At 39.8% G+C, this 18,702-nt stretch overlaps 1 protein-coding gene and 3 pseudogenes across 4 annotated transcripts; all 4 read left to right on the plus strand.

Annotated features, from left to right (window-relative positions):
- The first annotated feature begins 296 nt into the window (after positions 1–296).
- LOC310729364 (protocadherin gamma-A7 pseudogene) lies at positions 297–2,605 on the plus strand (annotated as a pseudogene). Its single transcript has 3 exons — positions 297–367; positions 1,404–1,996; positions 2,595–2,605. The product of its transcript is annotated as a protocadherin gamma-A7 pseudogene (transcript).
- A 759-nt stretch (positions 2,606–3,364) lies between these two features.
- Positions 3,365–10,967, plus strand: LOC310729365 (uncharacterized protein; the record flags this gene model as incomplete). The annotated part of the gene is made up of 3 exons (XM_083547463.1): positions 3,365–5,944; positions 8,484–10,913; positions 10,962–10,967. Exons 1-3 carry the CDS (start codon positions 3,563–3,565, stop codon positions 10,965–10,967), a joined length of 4,818 nt encoding a protein of 1,605 aa, XP_083403589.1. The 5' UTR covers positions 3,365–3,562.
- A 1,875-nt stretch (positions 10,968–12,842) lies between these two features.
- Positions 12,843–15,421, plus strand: LOC310729038 (protocadherin gamma-A3 pseudogene; annotated as a pseudogene). The gene has a single exon. The product of its transcript is annotated as a protocadherin gamma-A3 pseudogene (transcript).
- A 654-nt stretch (positions 15,422–16,075) lies between these two features.
- Positions 16,076–18,478, plus strand: LOC310729366 (protocadherin gamma-A10 pseudogene; annotated as a pseudogene). Its single transcript has one exon. The product of its transcript is annotated as a protocadherin gamma-A10 pseudogene (transcript).
- Positions 18,479–18,702: the final 224 nt, after the last annotated feature.

Genomic DNA, 18,702 nt, shown 5'->3' on the forward strand with positions numbered 1-18,702 from the left:
ATAATTGTGTGCAGGTGCCATCCCAAGACTCCAGTCCAGGTCTTCACTGCATTCCTGTGAACCAAAGCCACACCCTCTTCCCTTCTGATGACATCACCATGAGGCGGCCTATAAAGTCCAGGGAAAGCTGGGATTCGCGAGCTGGCGGTGCTCTTTATTCTGTCCTGTGGTGCGAGTCCCTGTGACTGACCTATGCCTGGTCTGACTCCGAGTTTGCCTGGCTCCATTTATGTACCTCACTGTCTTATAACGGTAAATCTATGTACACATATATTTTTGTTCTGTTCACCGGTAGTATGGGTGTGGCTGCCATTTTTGTGTTGGGTGTGTTTGTTCCCTGTGTTTTGGTGAGGGAGTTAGGGAAGTGGTTTGTATTTCTTTTGGGTTGTATTTGGTAGGCAGTTAGTGTTTGTCCAAAGTGTTTTTGTTTATTATTTTGGCCTTGATCCACCCTGAAGTCTTTCCCGGTGCTTAGTGTTGTACATAATTCAATATACCTTCCGTTTACGATACCCCGGTGTTTGTTTCCATTCCCCATCACACTTTTACCAAATACACTTTAATCCACCTAATAAATATACTGTGTGTGTGTGTGTGTGTGTATATATATATAATTTTACACCCTGTGCCTTTAATCACGCTGTGCACCCCAACCCTAGACTGGGACGTAACAGCCTCACTTATCTTTAACACTATTCAAAAGCTTATAATGTATATTTCTATTCACAAGGATGGCTACCCCTACTGCTAGTTGTAAAATAGGAAAAATTAATTTGACCAATCCACTTACTGTATGTCTAAGATTAGAGTGCTCCCTGTCGGTCTCCTGCAACAGGGCCAAATTTAATTATCCAATTGAAGACCTTTCAGATTTTAGGTTTACCACGCAAGCCCCTTACATTCCAGGTAGAAACTCCTAAATTGCTATTAACCATCCATACACAGTACATTCTGTTGCAATGAGGACACAAAGAAGAGACTGAAGATAAACTGAAGCCTTCTATCCATACAACCCGGCCACCGTATGTGTGTATATAGCCAATGAACATAGACATCTGTAACAGTGCTACCCAAAGCCCCACTTCAACAGCACAGAATAGTTTTTTTACTACTCACCTCACACTGCTTTGACACGTTTACAAGCTTTAGTTCCATACCGCCTTTTATGGAAAGTTTGTCTATTTTTGTCAGTTTGTAATTATTGTGCACCAGCTTACGAACGCTCGTTTGACTGACATTAAATCTTATTGCACTGTTTCAGCCCCAGTTTAAGTGGTTAGAATTTTTTTATTTAAAGTCTCTTCATCCCAACCAATACAGTAAAATCTTATTGTACGAGTAACTAATAGTACGAGCAACCTTGCTCGCAAAATTTTACCCTATTTTACGAGCAAATATCGAAGGAGCGAGCAAACCCACGCTGCCGGTTCCCCACTTTCGGCGGAGGGAAGCATCAGTCTCTCGGTTGATGAAATAGTGCCTCGTTCAGCAGATGTGGGATATCTGGTCACTAAAGTGGTGGCTGTGGATGTGGACTCGGGACAGAATGCCTGGCTCTCATATAAACTACACAAAGCGACAGACAGGGCGCTGTTTGAAGTGGGCTTACAGAATGGAGAAATCAGAACTGTGCGCCAAGTCACTGATAAAGATGCTGTGAAACAGAAGCTCACTGTTGTAGTGGAGGACAACGGACAGCCTTCTCGTTCAGCTACAGTCAATGTTAACGTGGTGGTGGCGGACAATTTCCCTGAAGTGCTCTCTGAGTTCACTGACTTTACGCATGACAAGGAATACAACGAGAACCTGACATTTTATCTATTCCTGGCCTTAGCTGAAGTTTCATTTCTCTTTATTGCTTGTTTGGTTGTTATAATTTCGATCAAAATTTATCGATGGAGGCGATCTCGCATCTTCTATCAATCCCATCTGCCTTTTATTCCATGTTACTCTCCACATTACGTAGAGACCGCGGACACAGGAACTATGCAGCACTGTAATAATTATAAACTATACGAAACTACTGAATCCAGACAAAACGACTGTAAATTCGTTAGGCCCCGCAGTCAGAGAGTAGTGATTGTGGATTCCACCTCGATGGGAACAATCGGTAAAAAAAAAAAAATCCTCGACTTCTCAGACCTCAGTGCAGAATTAAATACAATGCATTTTAATGTTTAATATTTAATTATTACTTTGTGAAACGGTGTGTAAAATAATTAATGCATAAATTGGGACAGTGCCATCTGTCTGTTGCGTGATGGCATTTAGCACGTGAAATAGGGACCGCCCACAGCAGATATAAAGAGACTGTGCTGTGGGTAAGTCGCACGTTTTTAGCAGCTGGAGAATTAAATGTAAATTGATTAAAAACACAAAATGAACTGCTTTATTGCTGATTTATCCTGCAATTAACTGTTTGTGGAACTGTTTATGTGTTTGGCGTCGAATGTGGTGTTTTATATTAAGTTATTTTTAGTTTGTGTTACAAGGCCTAATCATAATTGGTTGTGCATTGTCTTTTTTTTTTTTATGTAGAAGTTTCTTTTAATTCTCCATGCGGGTTCCTTTGTTTCCTGTTCTCCATTATGCAGGTATGCTGTAAGATGTGTTGTATTAATGTGTTTAATGTATTAGCTAATTTTTCAAATCGAACTGTGTTCGCTGCTAGGTGGGGATGTTTTACCCTCCAATCCAATTTAATTGAATTGAATTGCTAAGTTTTTCACTCACCTGTGATCAATTCATTGAAAATGTTTTATACACTATACGATCACAACGCATAAAGATTTAAAAAAGAAAGAATTGTTTTAAATACTTTCTTTTCGGCTTCTCCCGTTAGGGGTCGCCACAGCGGATCCTCCGCACGTTTGATTTGGCACATGTTTTACGCTGGATGCCCTTCCTAACGCAACCCTCCCCAATTTATCCGGGCTTGGGACCGGCACTAAGAGTGGCTGGGGATGGTTCCCTGACCGGGAATCGAACCCGGGTCGCAGCGGTGGGAGCGCTGCATCTTAACCACTAGACCACCAGGGGACCTTAAAGAATTGTTTTAAATAAAGAGCAGATATAATAAGACTGTGCTGTGGAAGTTTCTTTTAATTCTCCATGCGGGTTTCTTTATTTCCTGTTCTCCATTATGCAGCTCAGCAGAAAGGACTGCCCGGGCAAGACCGTCATACTTGCTTATTTTCACAATTGAATATTGCTGTATGCTTCAAATTTATTTCAACAATCTTCATTAACTTAAATCTTTTGTTGGTTCATCGTTTGAACTCAGTGTGCCGCTGTTGGTCAAGGAACCTTTTTGAACACTATACAGTATAAGCTTTGGGTATGGCCGCTCCCCTTTGTTAGTGTGTGGACGCGAGGAAGGTGCTCCATCACAGTTCCCAGATATTTATCATTTATTTTTTTCTCTCTTGTTGATAAAAAATTGGAGATAATTGGCAATTATATAAATTTTTTTGTTCGTTTGTTTTTTGTTTTTGTCTACTCTACGTCGCATCTTGGATTACCAACTAGATCTGCTTGGAGAGGCTAAATTAGAGGCTGCGCAATGAGGTGGCGAGTAATCCTATTTATTATGACTTTTACCTGCAGCCCGATTCACTGTCAAATTCGTTACTCTATTCCAGAGGAGCTGAAAAAAGGTTCACTTATTGGCAACATAGCACAAGATCTGGGACTCGATTTAAAAAGACTGCAGTCGGGTCGAGCCCGTATCGTGACCGGAGAGAGCATGCAGTATGTGGATCTAAAACCAGACAAAGGAACTCTAGTCGTAAAGGATAGAATAGATAGAGAACAGCTTTGTGGAGGAATCACACCCTGCAGCTTCAGTTTCGAGATCCTTCTAGAGAATCCAATTGAATTACATCAAGTTACAATTGAAGTTATTGATATAAATGACAATTCTCCTGTATTTCGCAAAAGGGAAATGAGCTTCGAAATAAGCGAGACGGCCACGCTTGGGTCACGATTCGTTTTAGCAACTGCAGAAGACCTGGATGTTGGCATTAATACTCTACAAAATTATGTATTGAGTCAAAACGACAATTTTGCTGTAAAGCAGCATTCTAATCCTGATGGCAGTAAATATGCTGAAATGGTGCTGCAAAAAGCATTAGATCGAGAGATTCAGCCTAAACTCTCTTTAAATCTGATTGCCGTCGATGGCGGAAATCCACAGAGGTCTGGTACTGTTAATATAGATGTTACAGTATTAGATGTTAATGATAACGCTCCGATATTTAATCAGACACAATACACAGCTACTGTGACCGAAAACGCTGCACCTGGCACTTACATAACGACACTAAACGCAACTGATGCAGACAATGGTTCTAATGGTGAACTATCTTACGCATTTTCCGACCTAAAAGAACATATAACGGAGATATTTCATGTTGATGGACACTCAGGCGTCATATCTGTCGCAGGAAATATTGATTTTGAAAAGGATAAACGCTACGAGATTAGAGTCGAGGTAAAGGACCAGGGCGGCCTCACAGATGCAAGTAAGGTTATTATTGAAGTTTCTGACGTGAATGATAACATACCTGTCATTAATGTTATGTCATTTTTGAATCCTATATCGGAGGATTCGCCTATAGGCACGACTATAGCCGTAATGCACGTTAAAGACGCTGATTCGGGAAGAAATGGACAGATTACTTGTACCGTAAATGAAAGGCTCCCTTTCAAGATTAAATCAACTCTGTCAAATTACTATACTTTAGTGACTGATGCATTACTGGACCGCGAAACAGTAAACGAATTTAATATTACTGTATCTGTGACGGATATTGGCTCGCCGCCGCTTTCAACCACAAAAACGTTCCATCTTCGAGTTTCTGACATTAATGACAACCCTCCAGAATTTGTTCAAAACGTGTATTATGCTACAGTGCCAGAAAATATGTCTCCTGGTGCATCTATCATTACTGTTACTGCGCGCGATCGGGACTGGAATCAAAACGCCAGAGTGTCCTATGTTCTTCAGGAGACGCACAGCGGTGATGTTTCTGTGTCCTCTTATGCATCTATTAACGCTGAGACAGGCGTCATACACGCAATTCGTCCTTTCGACTATGAACAAATTAAAGTGATTAGATTTGCAGTTAAAGCGCAAGACGGTGGTTCTCCTCCTCTATGTAACAACGCTACAGTTATCGTTTCAGTCCAGGACCAGAATGACAACGCGCCTCAGATTCTGTATCCAATACAAACTGGTGGCTCTGTGGTGGCTGAAATGGTGCCTCGTTCAGCAGATGTGGGATATCTGGTCACTAAAGTGGTGGCTGTGGATGTGGACTCTGGACAGAATTCCTGGCTCTCATATAAACTACACAAAGCGACAGACAGGGCGCTGTTTGAAGTGGGCTTACAGAATGGAGAAATCAGAACTGTGCGCCAAGTCACTGATAAAGATGCTGTGAAACAGAAGCTCACTGTTGTAGTGGAGGACAACGGACAGCCTTCTCGTTCAGCTACAGTCAATGTTAACGTGGTGGTGGCGGACACTTTCCCTGAAGTGCTCTCTGAGTTCACTGACTTTACGCACGACAAGGAATATAACGAGAACCTGACTTTATATCTAGTCCTAGCCTTGGCTGTAGTTTCATTTCTCTTCATCGTGTGCATCATAGCTATAGTGTCAGTGAAATGCTACAGATGGAGACGTGAGCGGATGTTTTATAAATCCGGTGCCAATCTGCCAGTTATACCGTATTATCCACCTCTTTACGCAGATGTAGGAGGAACAGGAACTTTACAGCATGTGTACAATTATGACGCTTACAGAACCACTGACTCTAGAAAGAGTGATTTGAAATACGCCAGACCTCCTACTGAGAGCTTCATTAGTCTGGACAGCAGTGGAACACAGACACTGATCCATTCAAAGAGGGACAATCTCATTTGTGATTCTGAGCATCAGGTGAGTGTGTGAGTGAGTCGTATTCAAGTCGTATAATAAAATTGTGATGCCACAGAATGACGCACTTGGATTATTTTACAGAAAACATTCTGGTATTTTATTTTATTGGCCAAAATGCAGGACCTCCAATCTTAATTCATTCATGCAGTTTAAAATACTGGCCAGACAGTGCCGCTGTTGGTCAGTGGGAAAATGCAAGGGAACTGGTTTCTAATGTATTAAATAGACTTAGATCCCACTGACTAGTCGGCGGAAAAAGACACGAAATTGGATGTACACTTTTGGTGTTCATGTTTTGTTTTGTTTTTTTTGCTTTTTTTTGTGGGGGTTTTTTTTGTTGTTTTTGAATTTGTGCAAAAGTGAGTTCTGATGCACATGTGGAAATTTAGAAAAGCCCTCGTCTGAACTTTGGGCTCTCTTTACTGTATTTACCTTGCTCAGAAATATTAGATTAAACTTTTTGTCGTTGCACAAGTTACGGTACAAGTTACCGAAATGCAGTTAGCATTATATACAATGAAGGAAATATTGTATACATTGTTTATGAAGGTTGCATGTGCAAAATAATTGAGTGCCAAAATAATGCTTTGATATACAGTGTGTGAAACATTTGTGGTTATGGAGCAGTCTTCAGTATTACAGTGTGCATAAGGTGTATTATGAGCAGTGCAATCTACAGTAAGGTGACGCAGTGTATATAAATCGTGTGTGTGTGTGTGTGTGTGTGTGTGTGTGTGTGTGTGTGTGTGTGTGTGTGTGTGTGTGTGTGTGTGTGTGTGTGTGTGTGTGTGTGTGTGTGTGTGAGAGAGAGACGGGGACGTGTAAGTGAGGGGTGGAGGATCTCTTCTCTAACCGTGTTTGATGTGGACAATCCCCCAAAATTGTGCAAGACAAAGACAAAAGTGGTTGTTCTTGGTGCCAATGACAGCGCTTCAGTTTTTTGTGAATATGTTTAGCCGAATATCTTTAGCCGAAAACACTGCGAAAGTTTCATTCATTTTGGGAGAGAGTGTTTAATAAGAGAAATAATTTATTAGTTTTCTCAAAGCAGTGATAGCATATTAGACCTTTTTGATATTAATTGAGAGGGACAGGGGATATTTCAGTATTTCAGTAAGAGGTTTATCAGATTGCATTTACATTTAAATAATGATCTGGATATTAACTGTACATTACAACAATAGCTACAGATGTACAGTAGGTTTGTTCCCTATGTCTAGTAATAAAACCATAATGCTTAAAATAGAGGATTTGGATGACAACGCCCCTGTTTTCCAACATCACTCATACACTGGTTATGTGATAGAAAATAATTATTTCTGCCAACAGCGTTTCTGCTTTGTCTTATATTTCTGTTAATACAGAGAGCAGGGAGATTCTTGGTATTCAACAAAAGAGTTCGGAATTTGCTCAACTAAAAAAATAATTATTCAGATAATTATGATAGACATTATATTAAAGATCGTAACGTGCTCTATATGCTTTATCATATTTCTGTGGCATTTCCAAATGGTAAATTAATTGTATTCAATGCAAGTAAAAAAAAAAAAATCATTGTTTCTCCAGCGTTTAAATGTGTGGCATTAGTGAAATTTTTGCCGTGCTGCTGTCCGTGGTACTGAAATGCAGATTGCTCTGCCTATGCGTGGAAGCGAGAACCGATTGAAATTGCATAGCATTTACCATTTTCTTTCTCTTTTGCTTAGTTTTTTCTGTCTGTATTCAGTGCGCGGTTCGTTCCACGCTCTTTAGTCGAAATGTAGTGTAACATTGTTTGATGTATATTCAATGGCATTGGCGGAGCTTGTGGATGTAGTTGCATTGTTGTCAAAACCAATAATAGGCTAATTTACGTAAATGATCACAGGGAGCGCCCAGATCGTTACAGCTTCAAGATCTAGTGAAATAGCATACAAACAGACAATACATAATTCATAATTCCGAACAGTTATTAAAGATGAGAAATTATGTCGGCGAATTAGCATTTTCTCTTGATAAACTGACAATCGTTTCAAAGTAAGTGAATAAGGTGTCTTTTATATCTGTACTGACATTTAAATGCTACAAATAGTGACGTAAGCAGGTTATTTTTAAATCTTATTATTGATTATTGTTATTATAGAAAAAGGCTACATTGGAGCATTGTGTGCTCTGAGAAATGTCACACACAAAGATAATCGTTACTTTTGACGGAAGTGGAGGCCAAACATTCAAGTATGCGCAGAGAGATCATAGTGCCACTCATAAACAAGCATAGTAGTGTCCTTGTCAGGATCATCTTCATTGAATTTTCTGTGCAATATTAATTCCGGACTCTAAGTGCCGCTCTTGGTTTAAATGCCGGGTAAATAGATCCTCCCCTGCGTTCTGGCATTTTGCAGACTGTGTTTTTAATCATTTTCGAACCGCTATGCATAGAAAACCTCGGGTAGTGTTGTGTATCAATATTTTTAGATACTTCCTTTAAAAAAATTCAGTTCTTTTTTTACAAGTCGACCTTCCTTTTGCTTCGGATAGAGTAAATGAAAAGGTTTAAAATATGGGCCTTCTTTGTTCTATCAACACCGGCAAACGCTTCTTGGCTTTGTGTCGTCGAGTGAATCCTATTTTTCTCTGTTTCTTTTTTGTGAACTTTGCGCACGGGCAGGTCCGTTATTCTATTCCCGAGGAGATGAACAAGGGATCAGTGGTGGGAAATATCGTGCAGGATCTCGGTTTGGATGTAAAGAGATTGAAATCTGGGCGAGCTCGGATTTTTACGGAAGAAAGTCGTGAGTACATCGGTCTAAATGTGGACAAAGGCACTCTGATAGTGAGAGAGAGGATAGATAGAGAGGAGCTGTGCGCTCAAGTGTCTCCATGCTCTTTACATTTTCAGATCATTCTGGATAATCCAATGGAGTTGCATAGGATTGATGTAGAAATATTGGATATAAACGATCATGCTCCGGTTTTTGCAAAGAAAGAAATCAATATCGATATAAGTGAGCTAGCCCTGCCTGGTGCTCGATTTCCATTAGACAATGCCCATGACCCCGATGTAGATTCAAATGCACTGCAGACATACACACTTAGTCCAAATGAATATTTTTCATTAAAGGACGTAACTGGGAACGATGGGATAAAATATGTCGAGATGGTTCTAAAAAGGTCTCTTGACAGAGAACAAGAAGAGATACACCGGTTAATTTTAACAGCCTTCGATGGAGGCAGCCCTCCGAAGTCTGGGACGGTCAAAATCACTGTACATGTTATGGATGCGAACGACAATGCTCCAGTATTTAGTCAGACTTTGTACAGAGCATCTTTGCCCGAAAATTCACCAAAGGGCAAATTTGTGGCAAGAGTGCATGCATCCGACAAAGACAAAGGAACAAATGGTAATGTGTCCTATTCTTTTTCCTCTAGCTCGGGAAAAGCAATAGAGTTATTTAGTGTTGATGCCTACACTGGTGATATCACAGTCAACGACGAGTTAGATTACGAGAAGACAAAGCAATTTCAATTAACAGTTGAAGCAACAGATAAAGGTGGTTTAAAGGATTCCTGCAACGTGGCTATTGAATTAATCGATGTTAACGACAATGCTCCTATTATTAGTGTCATTTCTTTCTCTAATCCGGTCGCGGAAGACTCACCTCCGGGGACAGTGATAGCAATTCTGAATATAAAAGACGCAGATTCCGGAAAAAACGGACAAATAAAATGTTCTATTTCTCCAAATATGCCTTTTAAAATTAAACCATCTACCTTAAATTTTTACAGTTTAATAACTGATCAGGTTTTAGATAGAGAAATTATACACTTTTACAATATAACAATAATAGTTAGTGATGAAGGATCTCCATCATTCTCATCAAATAAAACACTAACTCTTAAAATATCGGATGTGAACGACAACGCCCCTGTTTTCCAGCGTCACTCATACACCGCTTATGTGATGGAAAATAATTCACCTGGAGTTTCTATATTTTCAGTAACAGCTACAGACAGAGACTCTGGTAATAATGCGCGCATTTCTTATTTTTTAGAAGATCTTTCTGTCAACGGAGTTTCTGCTTCGTCTTATATTTCTGTTAACGCAGAGAGGGGGGAGATTCTTGCTATTCGATCTTTTGATTTCGAGCAAACAAAAGAGTTTAACATTCGCGTAAAAGCGCAGGACGGAGGAAACCCGCCGCTCAGTAGCAACGTGAGTGTGAAAATGATTATTCAGGACCAGAATGACAACGCGCCTCAGATTCTGTATCCAGTACAAACTGGTGGCTCTGTGGTGGCTGAAATGGTGCCTCGTTCAGCAGATGTGGGATATCTGGTCACTAAAGTGGTGGCTGTGGATGTGGACTCTGGACAGAATGCCTGGCTCTCATATAAACTACACAAAGCGACAGACAGGGCGCTGTTTGAAGTGGGCTTACAGAATGGAGAAATCAGAACTGTGCGCCAAGTCACTGATAAAGATGCTGTGAAACAGAAGCTCACTGTTGTAGTGGAGGACAACGGACAGCCTTCTCGTTCAGCTACAGTCAATGTTAACGTGGTGGTGGCGGACACTTTCCCTGAAGTGCTCTCCGAGTTCACTGACTTTACGCACGACAAGGAATATAACGAGAACCTGACTTTATATCTAGTCCTAGCCTTGGCTGTAGTTTCATTTCTCTTCATCGTGTGCATCATAGCTATAGTGTCAGTGAAATGCTACAGATGGAGACGTGAGCGGATGTTTTACAAATCCGGTGCCAATCTGCCAGTTATTCCGTATTATCCACCTCTTTACGCAGATGTAGGAGGAACAGGAACTTTACAGCATATGTACAATTATGATGCTTACAGAACCACTGACTCTAGAAAGAGTGATCTAAAATATGCCAGACCTCCTGCTGAGAGCATCATTAATCAAGACAACACTGGAACACAAAAACTTCCGCATGCGGAGAAAAAACAAAGGGCAATTGACCCTGAAGATCAGGTAAGATGCATGATAGTCTCTATAGCATTCCTCGCTATTTTGTTGTAGATTTAATCAGTGACACATTTACCATGTTTTGGATTCTTAACACATCTGCTTCATGATAAAAAATATTTCAACACAGTCTCACTGGATTTCGTGATATAGTCACAAACTTGAATCTATTAATTCGTGTTCAGGGACACGAATTTCCATTTTTTTTGTGTGTGTGTCGCTCATCACGAGTGCGTCCATACATAGCAACGTAGGCAGAGGATAATGACTAATGCTGACAGAAATTCTAAACATAAACATTTTTCTCCATTTTTATCAGAGAATAAGGCAGAAAATATACGGTTAGGGTAAGGGTTAGGGTTATACTATAATAAATGTGTGTCTAATATATGCAGTCTTCTTAATTAACATAAATAATATTTACTGTATTTTGACTGAAAGGAACCACTGAAAATGGTTTATAATAGCGAGTAGCTTACCAAATATAAAGCATTAAATAAAGGATAACATCGGAGATTAAAGATTAAAAAATCTGTACAAACAAACGAACAGAAACAATACCGTGTCTGTGGTATCCAGTGGCAGAAACAAACATTTGGTGGCGGCACCAAAAATACTTCCAATTGAAATACATTACATAGAAAGTCGTCCTCAGTGACACGATAAAAGAGGGAAATTTGTGTCTATGATCACTAATCAATAGATTACATTTCTTGACTATATCACGAAATGCCGTAAAACTGGTCTGAATATATCTTCTGATTGCTTTGTATTTTATTTCCTATGACATCGTTTTAGTGACAACATAAAAAAAATAAATATATATAAGATTAATATAATACAGCTTTGAGCGCGCCGGTGTTTAACTCCTTCAGGGTCGTTTTTTCCCACCATTGTCATAGTCTCTTAAGAGACATCATATCCTCGTCGAAAAGTAACCATCGAGATCATCCAGACTGCACAAAAAAGACAATTTCCGCAGTTGTCTACCTAAACGCTACATTGTGCTTCTACTAAACTTTCCTAACTCCCTACTACAAACACAGAACAAAAATCCCCACCCCAAAGGAAATATTGGCCACGCCCCTACTGCCAGTGAACTAAATGTATATGTAGAATGGTGTGTGTGTGTGTGTGTGTGTGTGTGTGTGTGTGTGTGTGTGTATATATATATATATATATAATGTGTATATATATATATATATATATATATATATATATATATATATATATATATATATATATATATATATATATATATATATATATATATATATATGGCAAAACCAAGTTCAGGGTCAAAATACAAGCCAAAGTCGAAAATCAGAACAAACCTATACCACTAATCCAAACAACTCTACTACAACACCACACCACTAAGTCTACTACAACAACACAACAACACAACTACAAAAGCCTTTCCCGGTTGCGTCTCTTCTTTAAATAGAGGCATCATTCATGAGTTCATCAATTGGAGGCGAGACCAAGGCAGGCTAGGGCAGGCAAGAAACTCCGGTTGGGAATAGGACCTGCACAAACACAACATACACAACAGAAAACAAGTACGGCAACAGAAGGGTTGTAACACTATTTTATTCTGTAAATATTTTGGCATTATTCTCGTAACTTCGACGTTATTCTCGTAAAGCTACAATTTTTATTATCGTACTGATACAACTTTTGTCACGTAATCTAAGAATGTTTTTGTTTTTAATATGGCATTAACACGGCCTCGTACTTTTCAATATCAACTCATTCGTGTTTTAATAAATGAACAGGTGATCAAAGGTGAATTACTTATTACATTTAAATAATAATGCGTTGAAATATATGTGAAACGGTTCTTTAAGCGCAAACTGTATATTAATGCGTTCTGGGATATTGTCGTTGTAATGTCTTTGTAGTTCTCAGAGTGACGCTGTTGGTCAGGATGTGTGCGTTGTGGTAGCTCATATAGAGGTCCACCCTTCTTTTGGGTATTACAAAGACTGCAGTTTTTTCATGTGTAGTTGTGTTTCAAACGCGTGCATAGATATCACACGACTACAAAATTTTCTCGGTTAGGAGTATTTAGCCATGAAGATGGATTGCAGCATTAAGAATATGGGTTTCTTTTGTTCTTTCTACTCCTTGAAACGTGGCTACTTCACTAGTTTTATTTTGTGGTCGATCAGGTTTTTGATTATTTTTCCCATTGTTGTGGCTATCGCGCAAGGACAGGTCCGTTATTCTATTCCCGAGGAGATGAACAAGGGATCAGTGGTGGGAAATATCATTCAAGATCTCGGTTTGGATGTGAAGAGACTGAAATCTGGTCGAGCTCGGATTTTTACGGAGGGCAGTCGTGAGTACATCGATCTGAATGTAGACAAAGGCACTCTGATAGTGAGAGAGAGAATAGATAGAGAAGAGCTGTGCGCTCAAGTGTCTCCATGCTCTTTGCATTTTCAGATTATTCTAGACAATCCAATGGAGCTTCATCAAGTTGATATAGAAATTTTGGATATTAATGACCATGCTCCGGTTTTTGCGAGAAGAGAAATCAGTTTTCAAATTAGTGAAATGGCACTTTCTGGAGCTAAATTTGCTTTAGATAGCGCACATGACCCGGATGTAGGTGTCAATTCTCTCCAGAGATACACGCTTAATCCAGCAGATTATTTTACTTTGAAAGAACTGGCTGATAATGGTGTAAAGCATGTAGAAATGCTGTTGCAGAAATCTTTGGACAGAGAGAATCAAGAAGAGCATACGTTAACTTTAACAGCATTTGATGGCGGTAGCCCACAAAAATCGAGTACTATGAAAATAATTGTTACAGTTGTTGATGCCAACGATAATGCGCCTATCTTTACTATGCCGTTATATCGAAGTATCCTGTCAGAAAATTCACCGAAAGGCACGCATGTTGTAACAGTGTCTGCTAAAGATAAAGACCAAGGAGCAAACGGTAAAGTGACTTATTCACTGTCGCAAAGCACAGGAAAGAATTTGGATTTATTTAGTATTGATTCTGAATCCGGTGATATAACTGTTATTGGGGAACTCGACTTCGAAAAAGCAAAACATTTTCAAATAAATATCGAAGCAACAGACAATGGCGGCTTGTCTGATTCATCTAAAGTGACGATTGAAATTGCCGATGTTAATGATAACGCACCAATCATAAGCGTAATATCATTCTCCAATACAATTCCTGAAGACGCCATACCCGACACAGTCATTGCAATGCTGAACGTTAAAGATTTGGATTTTGGGAAAAATGGAAATATACAGTGTAACACAGCTCAAAACGTACCATTTAAAATTAAACCGACCTCAAACAATTTCTACAGATTAGTGACTGCGCAAAATTTAGATCGTGAGAAAATATCTGAATACAATATAACGATCACAGCTACAGATGAAGGATCTCCATCTTTATCTACAAATAAAACACTGAGGCTTAAAATATCGGATGTGAACGACAACGCCCCTGTTTTCCAGCGTCACTCATACACCGCTTATGTGATGGAAAATAATTCACCTGGAGTTTCTATATTTTCAGTAACAGCTACAGACAGAGACTCTGCTAATAATGCGCGCGTTTCTTATTTTTTAGAAGATCTTTCTGTCAATGGAGTTTCGGCTTCGTCTTATATTTCTGTTAACGCAGAGAGCGGGGAGATTCTTGCTATTCGATCTTTTGATTTCGAGCAAACAAAAGAGTTCAACATTCGCGTAAAAGCGCAGGACGGAGGAAACCCGCCGCTCAGTAGCAACGTGAGTGTGAAAATGATTATTCAGGACCAGAATGACAACGCGCCTCAGATTCTGTATCCAGTACAAACTGGTGGCTCTGTGGTGGCTGAAATGGTGCCTCGTTCAGCAGATGTGGGATATCTGGTCACTAAAGTGGTGGCTGTGGATGTGGACTCTGGACAGAATGCCTGGCTCTCATATAAACTACACAAAGCGACAGACAGGGCGCTGTTTGAAGTGGGCTTACAGAATGGAGAAATCAGAACTGTGCGCCAAGTCACTGATAAAGATGCTGTGAAACAAAAGCTCACTGTTGTAGTGGAGGACAACGGACAGCCTTCTCGTTCAGCTACAGTCAATGTTAACGTGGTGGTGGCGGACACTTTCCCTGAAGTGCTCTCCGAGTTCACTGACTTTACGCACGACAAGGAATATAACGAGAACCTGACTTTATATCTAGTCCTGGCTTTGGCTGTAGTTTCATTTCTCTTCATCGTGTGCATCATAGCTATAGTGTCAGTGAAATGCTACAGATGGAGACGTGAGCGGATGTTTTACAAATCCGGTGCCAATTTGCCAGTTATTCCGTATTATCCACCTCTTTACGCAGATGTAGGAGGAACAGGAACTTTACAGCATGTGTACAATTATGACGCTTACAGAACCACTGACTCTAGAAAAAGTGATCTGAAATACACAAGACCTTCTACTGAGAGCATCATTAGTCTGGACAGCAGTGGAAATAATTCACTTGCAAATTATCAGAAAGAACAAAGAGCAAATGACCCTGCGGATCAGGTAAGATTCATGATTGTCTCAATAGTGTTCGTCATTACTTTGCTGTTAGATTTAATCGTTACAAATTTTGTATGATTTGGATTATTATCATATGTGATAAAGATGCTGTGAAACAGAAGCTCACTATTGTAGTGGAGGACAACAAACAACCTTCTCGTTCCGCTACTAGTCAGTGTTAAAGTGGCGTTGGCGGACCGGATCCCTGACGTGCTCTCCAAGTTCACTGACTTTACTCGAACCATCCAGTGAACAAAGGAGATGATAACTTCACAGTTACACCCACCCACTATTCATGCTTTTGTTACTAGTGGTAGTTTTTGGTTGATACTCTGAGTGACGCTGTTGGACAGGTTTGCAGTTCTCAACAGCTTATTATTAGATCCTCCCCTGTATAAGCAGTAAATGCAGCGTTGATTCCTGGTTACTTGAAACTGATTTTGCGTTCAAGACTCATCATCAATTTGTTGTTAGTAATTACTTTATAGCGATTGTTTCGTATTTGTTTTTTAGTCAAACCAAGTTGAAGATTTTAGTCGTTTGCATGTTACTCTGTTAATAATATGGATTTTCTTTGTTCTCTCGATGCCCGAATAAGAGGCTCTACTGTCCGCATTTCTACAAGGCTGAAAATGCTTTTGGTTGGATTTGCTTCCGTTTTGGCCGTTGCGCACGGGCAGGTCCGTTACTCTATTCCCGAGGAGATGAACAAAGGATCAGTAGTGGGAAATATCGTGCAGGATCTCGGTTTGGATGTGACAAGACTGAAATCTGGAAGAGCTCGTATCTTTACTGAGGACAGTCGTGAGTACATCGGTCTGAATGTGGACAAAGGCACTCTGATAGTGAGAGAGAGGATAGATAGAGAGGAGCTGTGCGCTCAAGTGTCTCCATGCTCTTTACGGTTTCAGATCATTCTAGATAATCCAGTTCAGATGCATCGAGTTGATGTTGAAATATTAGATATCAATGATCATGCTCCTGCTTTTGATAAAAAACACGTGAACATTGAAATAACAGAGTCGTTTGCACCAGGCGCGCGGTTTTCTTTAAGAAGTGCGCATGATCCAGATGTTGGAGTAAATACACTGCAGAGATACACCCTAAATCCATCGGATCATTTCACTCTGAAAGAATTCACTCTTACCGACGGTACCAAATATGTTGAAATGATTTTGAAAACATCTTTAGACAGAGAGGTTCAGGAAGAACATAATCTAATTTTAACAGCATTTGATGGTGGAAATCCTCAGAAATCTGGAACAGTTAAGATAACTGTCACTGTTCTTGATGCAAATGATAATTCTCCTGTGTTCAGTCAGCCAATATACCGAGTGTCTTTGTCAGAAAATTCTCCAGTAGACACTGTGGTAGTGACAGTCAGTGCGACTGACAAGGACAAAGGATCAAATAGCGAGGTCACATATTCATTTTCACAAAGCACCGGAAAAGAACTCATGGAAATGTTTAATATTGATTCAGACAGTGGAGTAATAAGAATCAAAGGTGTGTTAGATTTTGAAAGAACCAAACAGTATGAAATGAACGTCGAGGCCATAGATAAAGGTGGACAAACTGACACCTGTAAATTGTTCGTGGAAATTACAGATATCAATGACAATTTCCCTGTTATCAGTGTAATCTCATTTTCCAGTACGTTACCTGAAGATTCTGCTCTGGAGACTGTTGTTGCGATTCTGAATATTAAAGACACAGACTCAGGCAAAAACGGACAAATTAAATGCTCACTGAATTCAGATTTGCCATTGCGCATCAAAGCCACTTCAAATAACTTTTATAATTTAGTCACAGAAGGTAGTTTGGATCGTGAAATGTTTTCTGAATACAATATAACGATCACAGCTACAGATGAAGGATCTCCATCTTTATCTACAAATAAAACACTGAGGCTTAAAATATCGGATGTGAACGACAACGCCCCTGTTTTCCAGCGTCACTCATACACCGCTTATGTGATGGAAAATAATTCACCTGGAGTTTCTATATTTTCAGTAACAGCTACAGACAGAGACTCTGCTAATAATGCGCGCGTTTCTTATTTTTTAGAAGATCTTTCTGTCAACGGAGTTTCTGCTTCGTCTTATATTTCTGTTAACGCAGAGAGCGGGGAGATTCTTGCTATTCGATCTTTTGATTTCGAGCAAACAAAGGAGTTCAACATTCGCGTAAAAGCGCAGGACGGAGGAAATCCGCCGCTCAGTAGCAACGTGAGTGTGAAAATGATTATTCAGGACCAGAATGACAACGCGCCTCAGATTCTGTATCCAGTACAAACTGGTGGCTCTGTGGTGGCTGAAATGGTGCCTCGTTCAGCAGATGTGGAATATCTGGTCACTAAAGTGGTGGCTGTGGATGTGGACTCTGGACAGAATGCCTGGCTCTCATATAAACTACACAAAGCGACAGACAGGGCGCTGTTTGAAGTGGGCTTACAGAATGGAGAAATCAGAACTGTGCGCCAAGTCACTGATAAAGATGCTGTGAAACAGAAGCTCACTGTTGTAGTGGAGGACAACGGACAGCCTTCTCGTTCAGCTACAGTCAATGTTAACGTGGTGGTGGCGGACACTTTCCCTGAAGTGCTCTCTGAGTTCACTGACTTTACGCACGACAAGGAATATAACGAGAACCTGACTTTATATCTAGTCCTGGCTTTGGCTGTAGTTTCATTTCTGTTCATCGTGTCCATCATAGCTATAGTGTCAGTGAAATGCTACAGATGGAGACGTGAGCGGATGTTTTATAAATCCGATGCCAATCTGCCAGTTATTCCGTATTATCCACCTCTTTACGCAGATGTAGGAGGAACAGGAACTTTACAGCATGTGTACAATTATGACGCTTACAGAACCACTGACTCTAGAAAGAGTGACCTGAAATTCGCCAGACCTCCTACTGAGAGCTTCATTACTTTTGACGGCAACGGAACGCAGAAAATGGCGCCTGCGCAAAGTGAGAAAACTTGCACCGAATACGTTGAGGTGAGAGCTACTAATAACATTACAATTGAATAGGCAATACTTCTTGATACTTGCACTTTAAAGAGAAACTATCCTTGATATATTTCATTTGATAGACAGAAAGTATAGTTTTAATTTTGTGATTAAATGTATGTATATTTTACGTTTAACTATGTGTGTATATGTGTGTATATATATATATATATATATATATATATATATATATATATATATATATATATATATATATATATATATACACACACACACACACACAC

This window comes from Silurus aristotelis (genome assembly GCF_946808225.1).
Source record: "Silurus aristotelis genome assembly, chromosome: 7".
NCBI lineage: Eukaryota > Metazoa > Chordata > Actinopteri > Siluriformes > Siluridae > Silurus > Silurus aristotelis.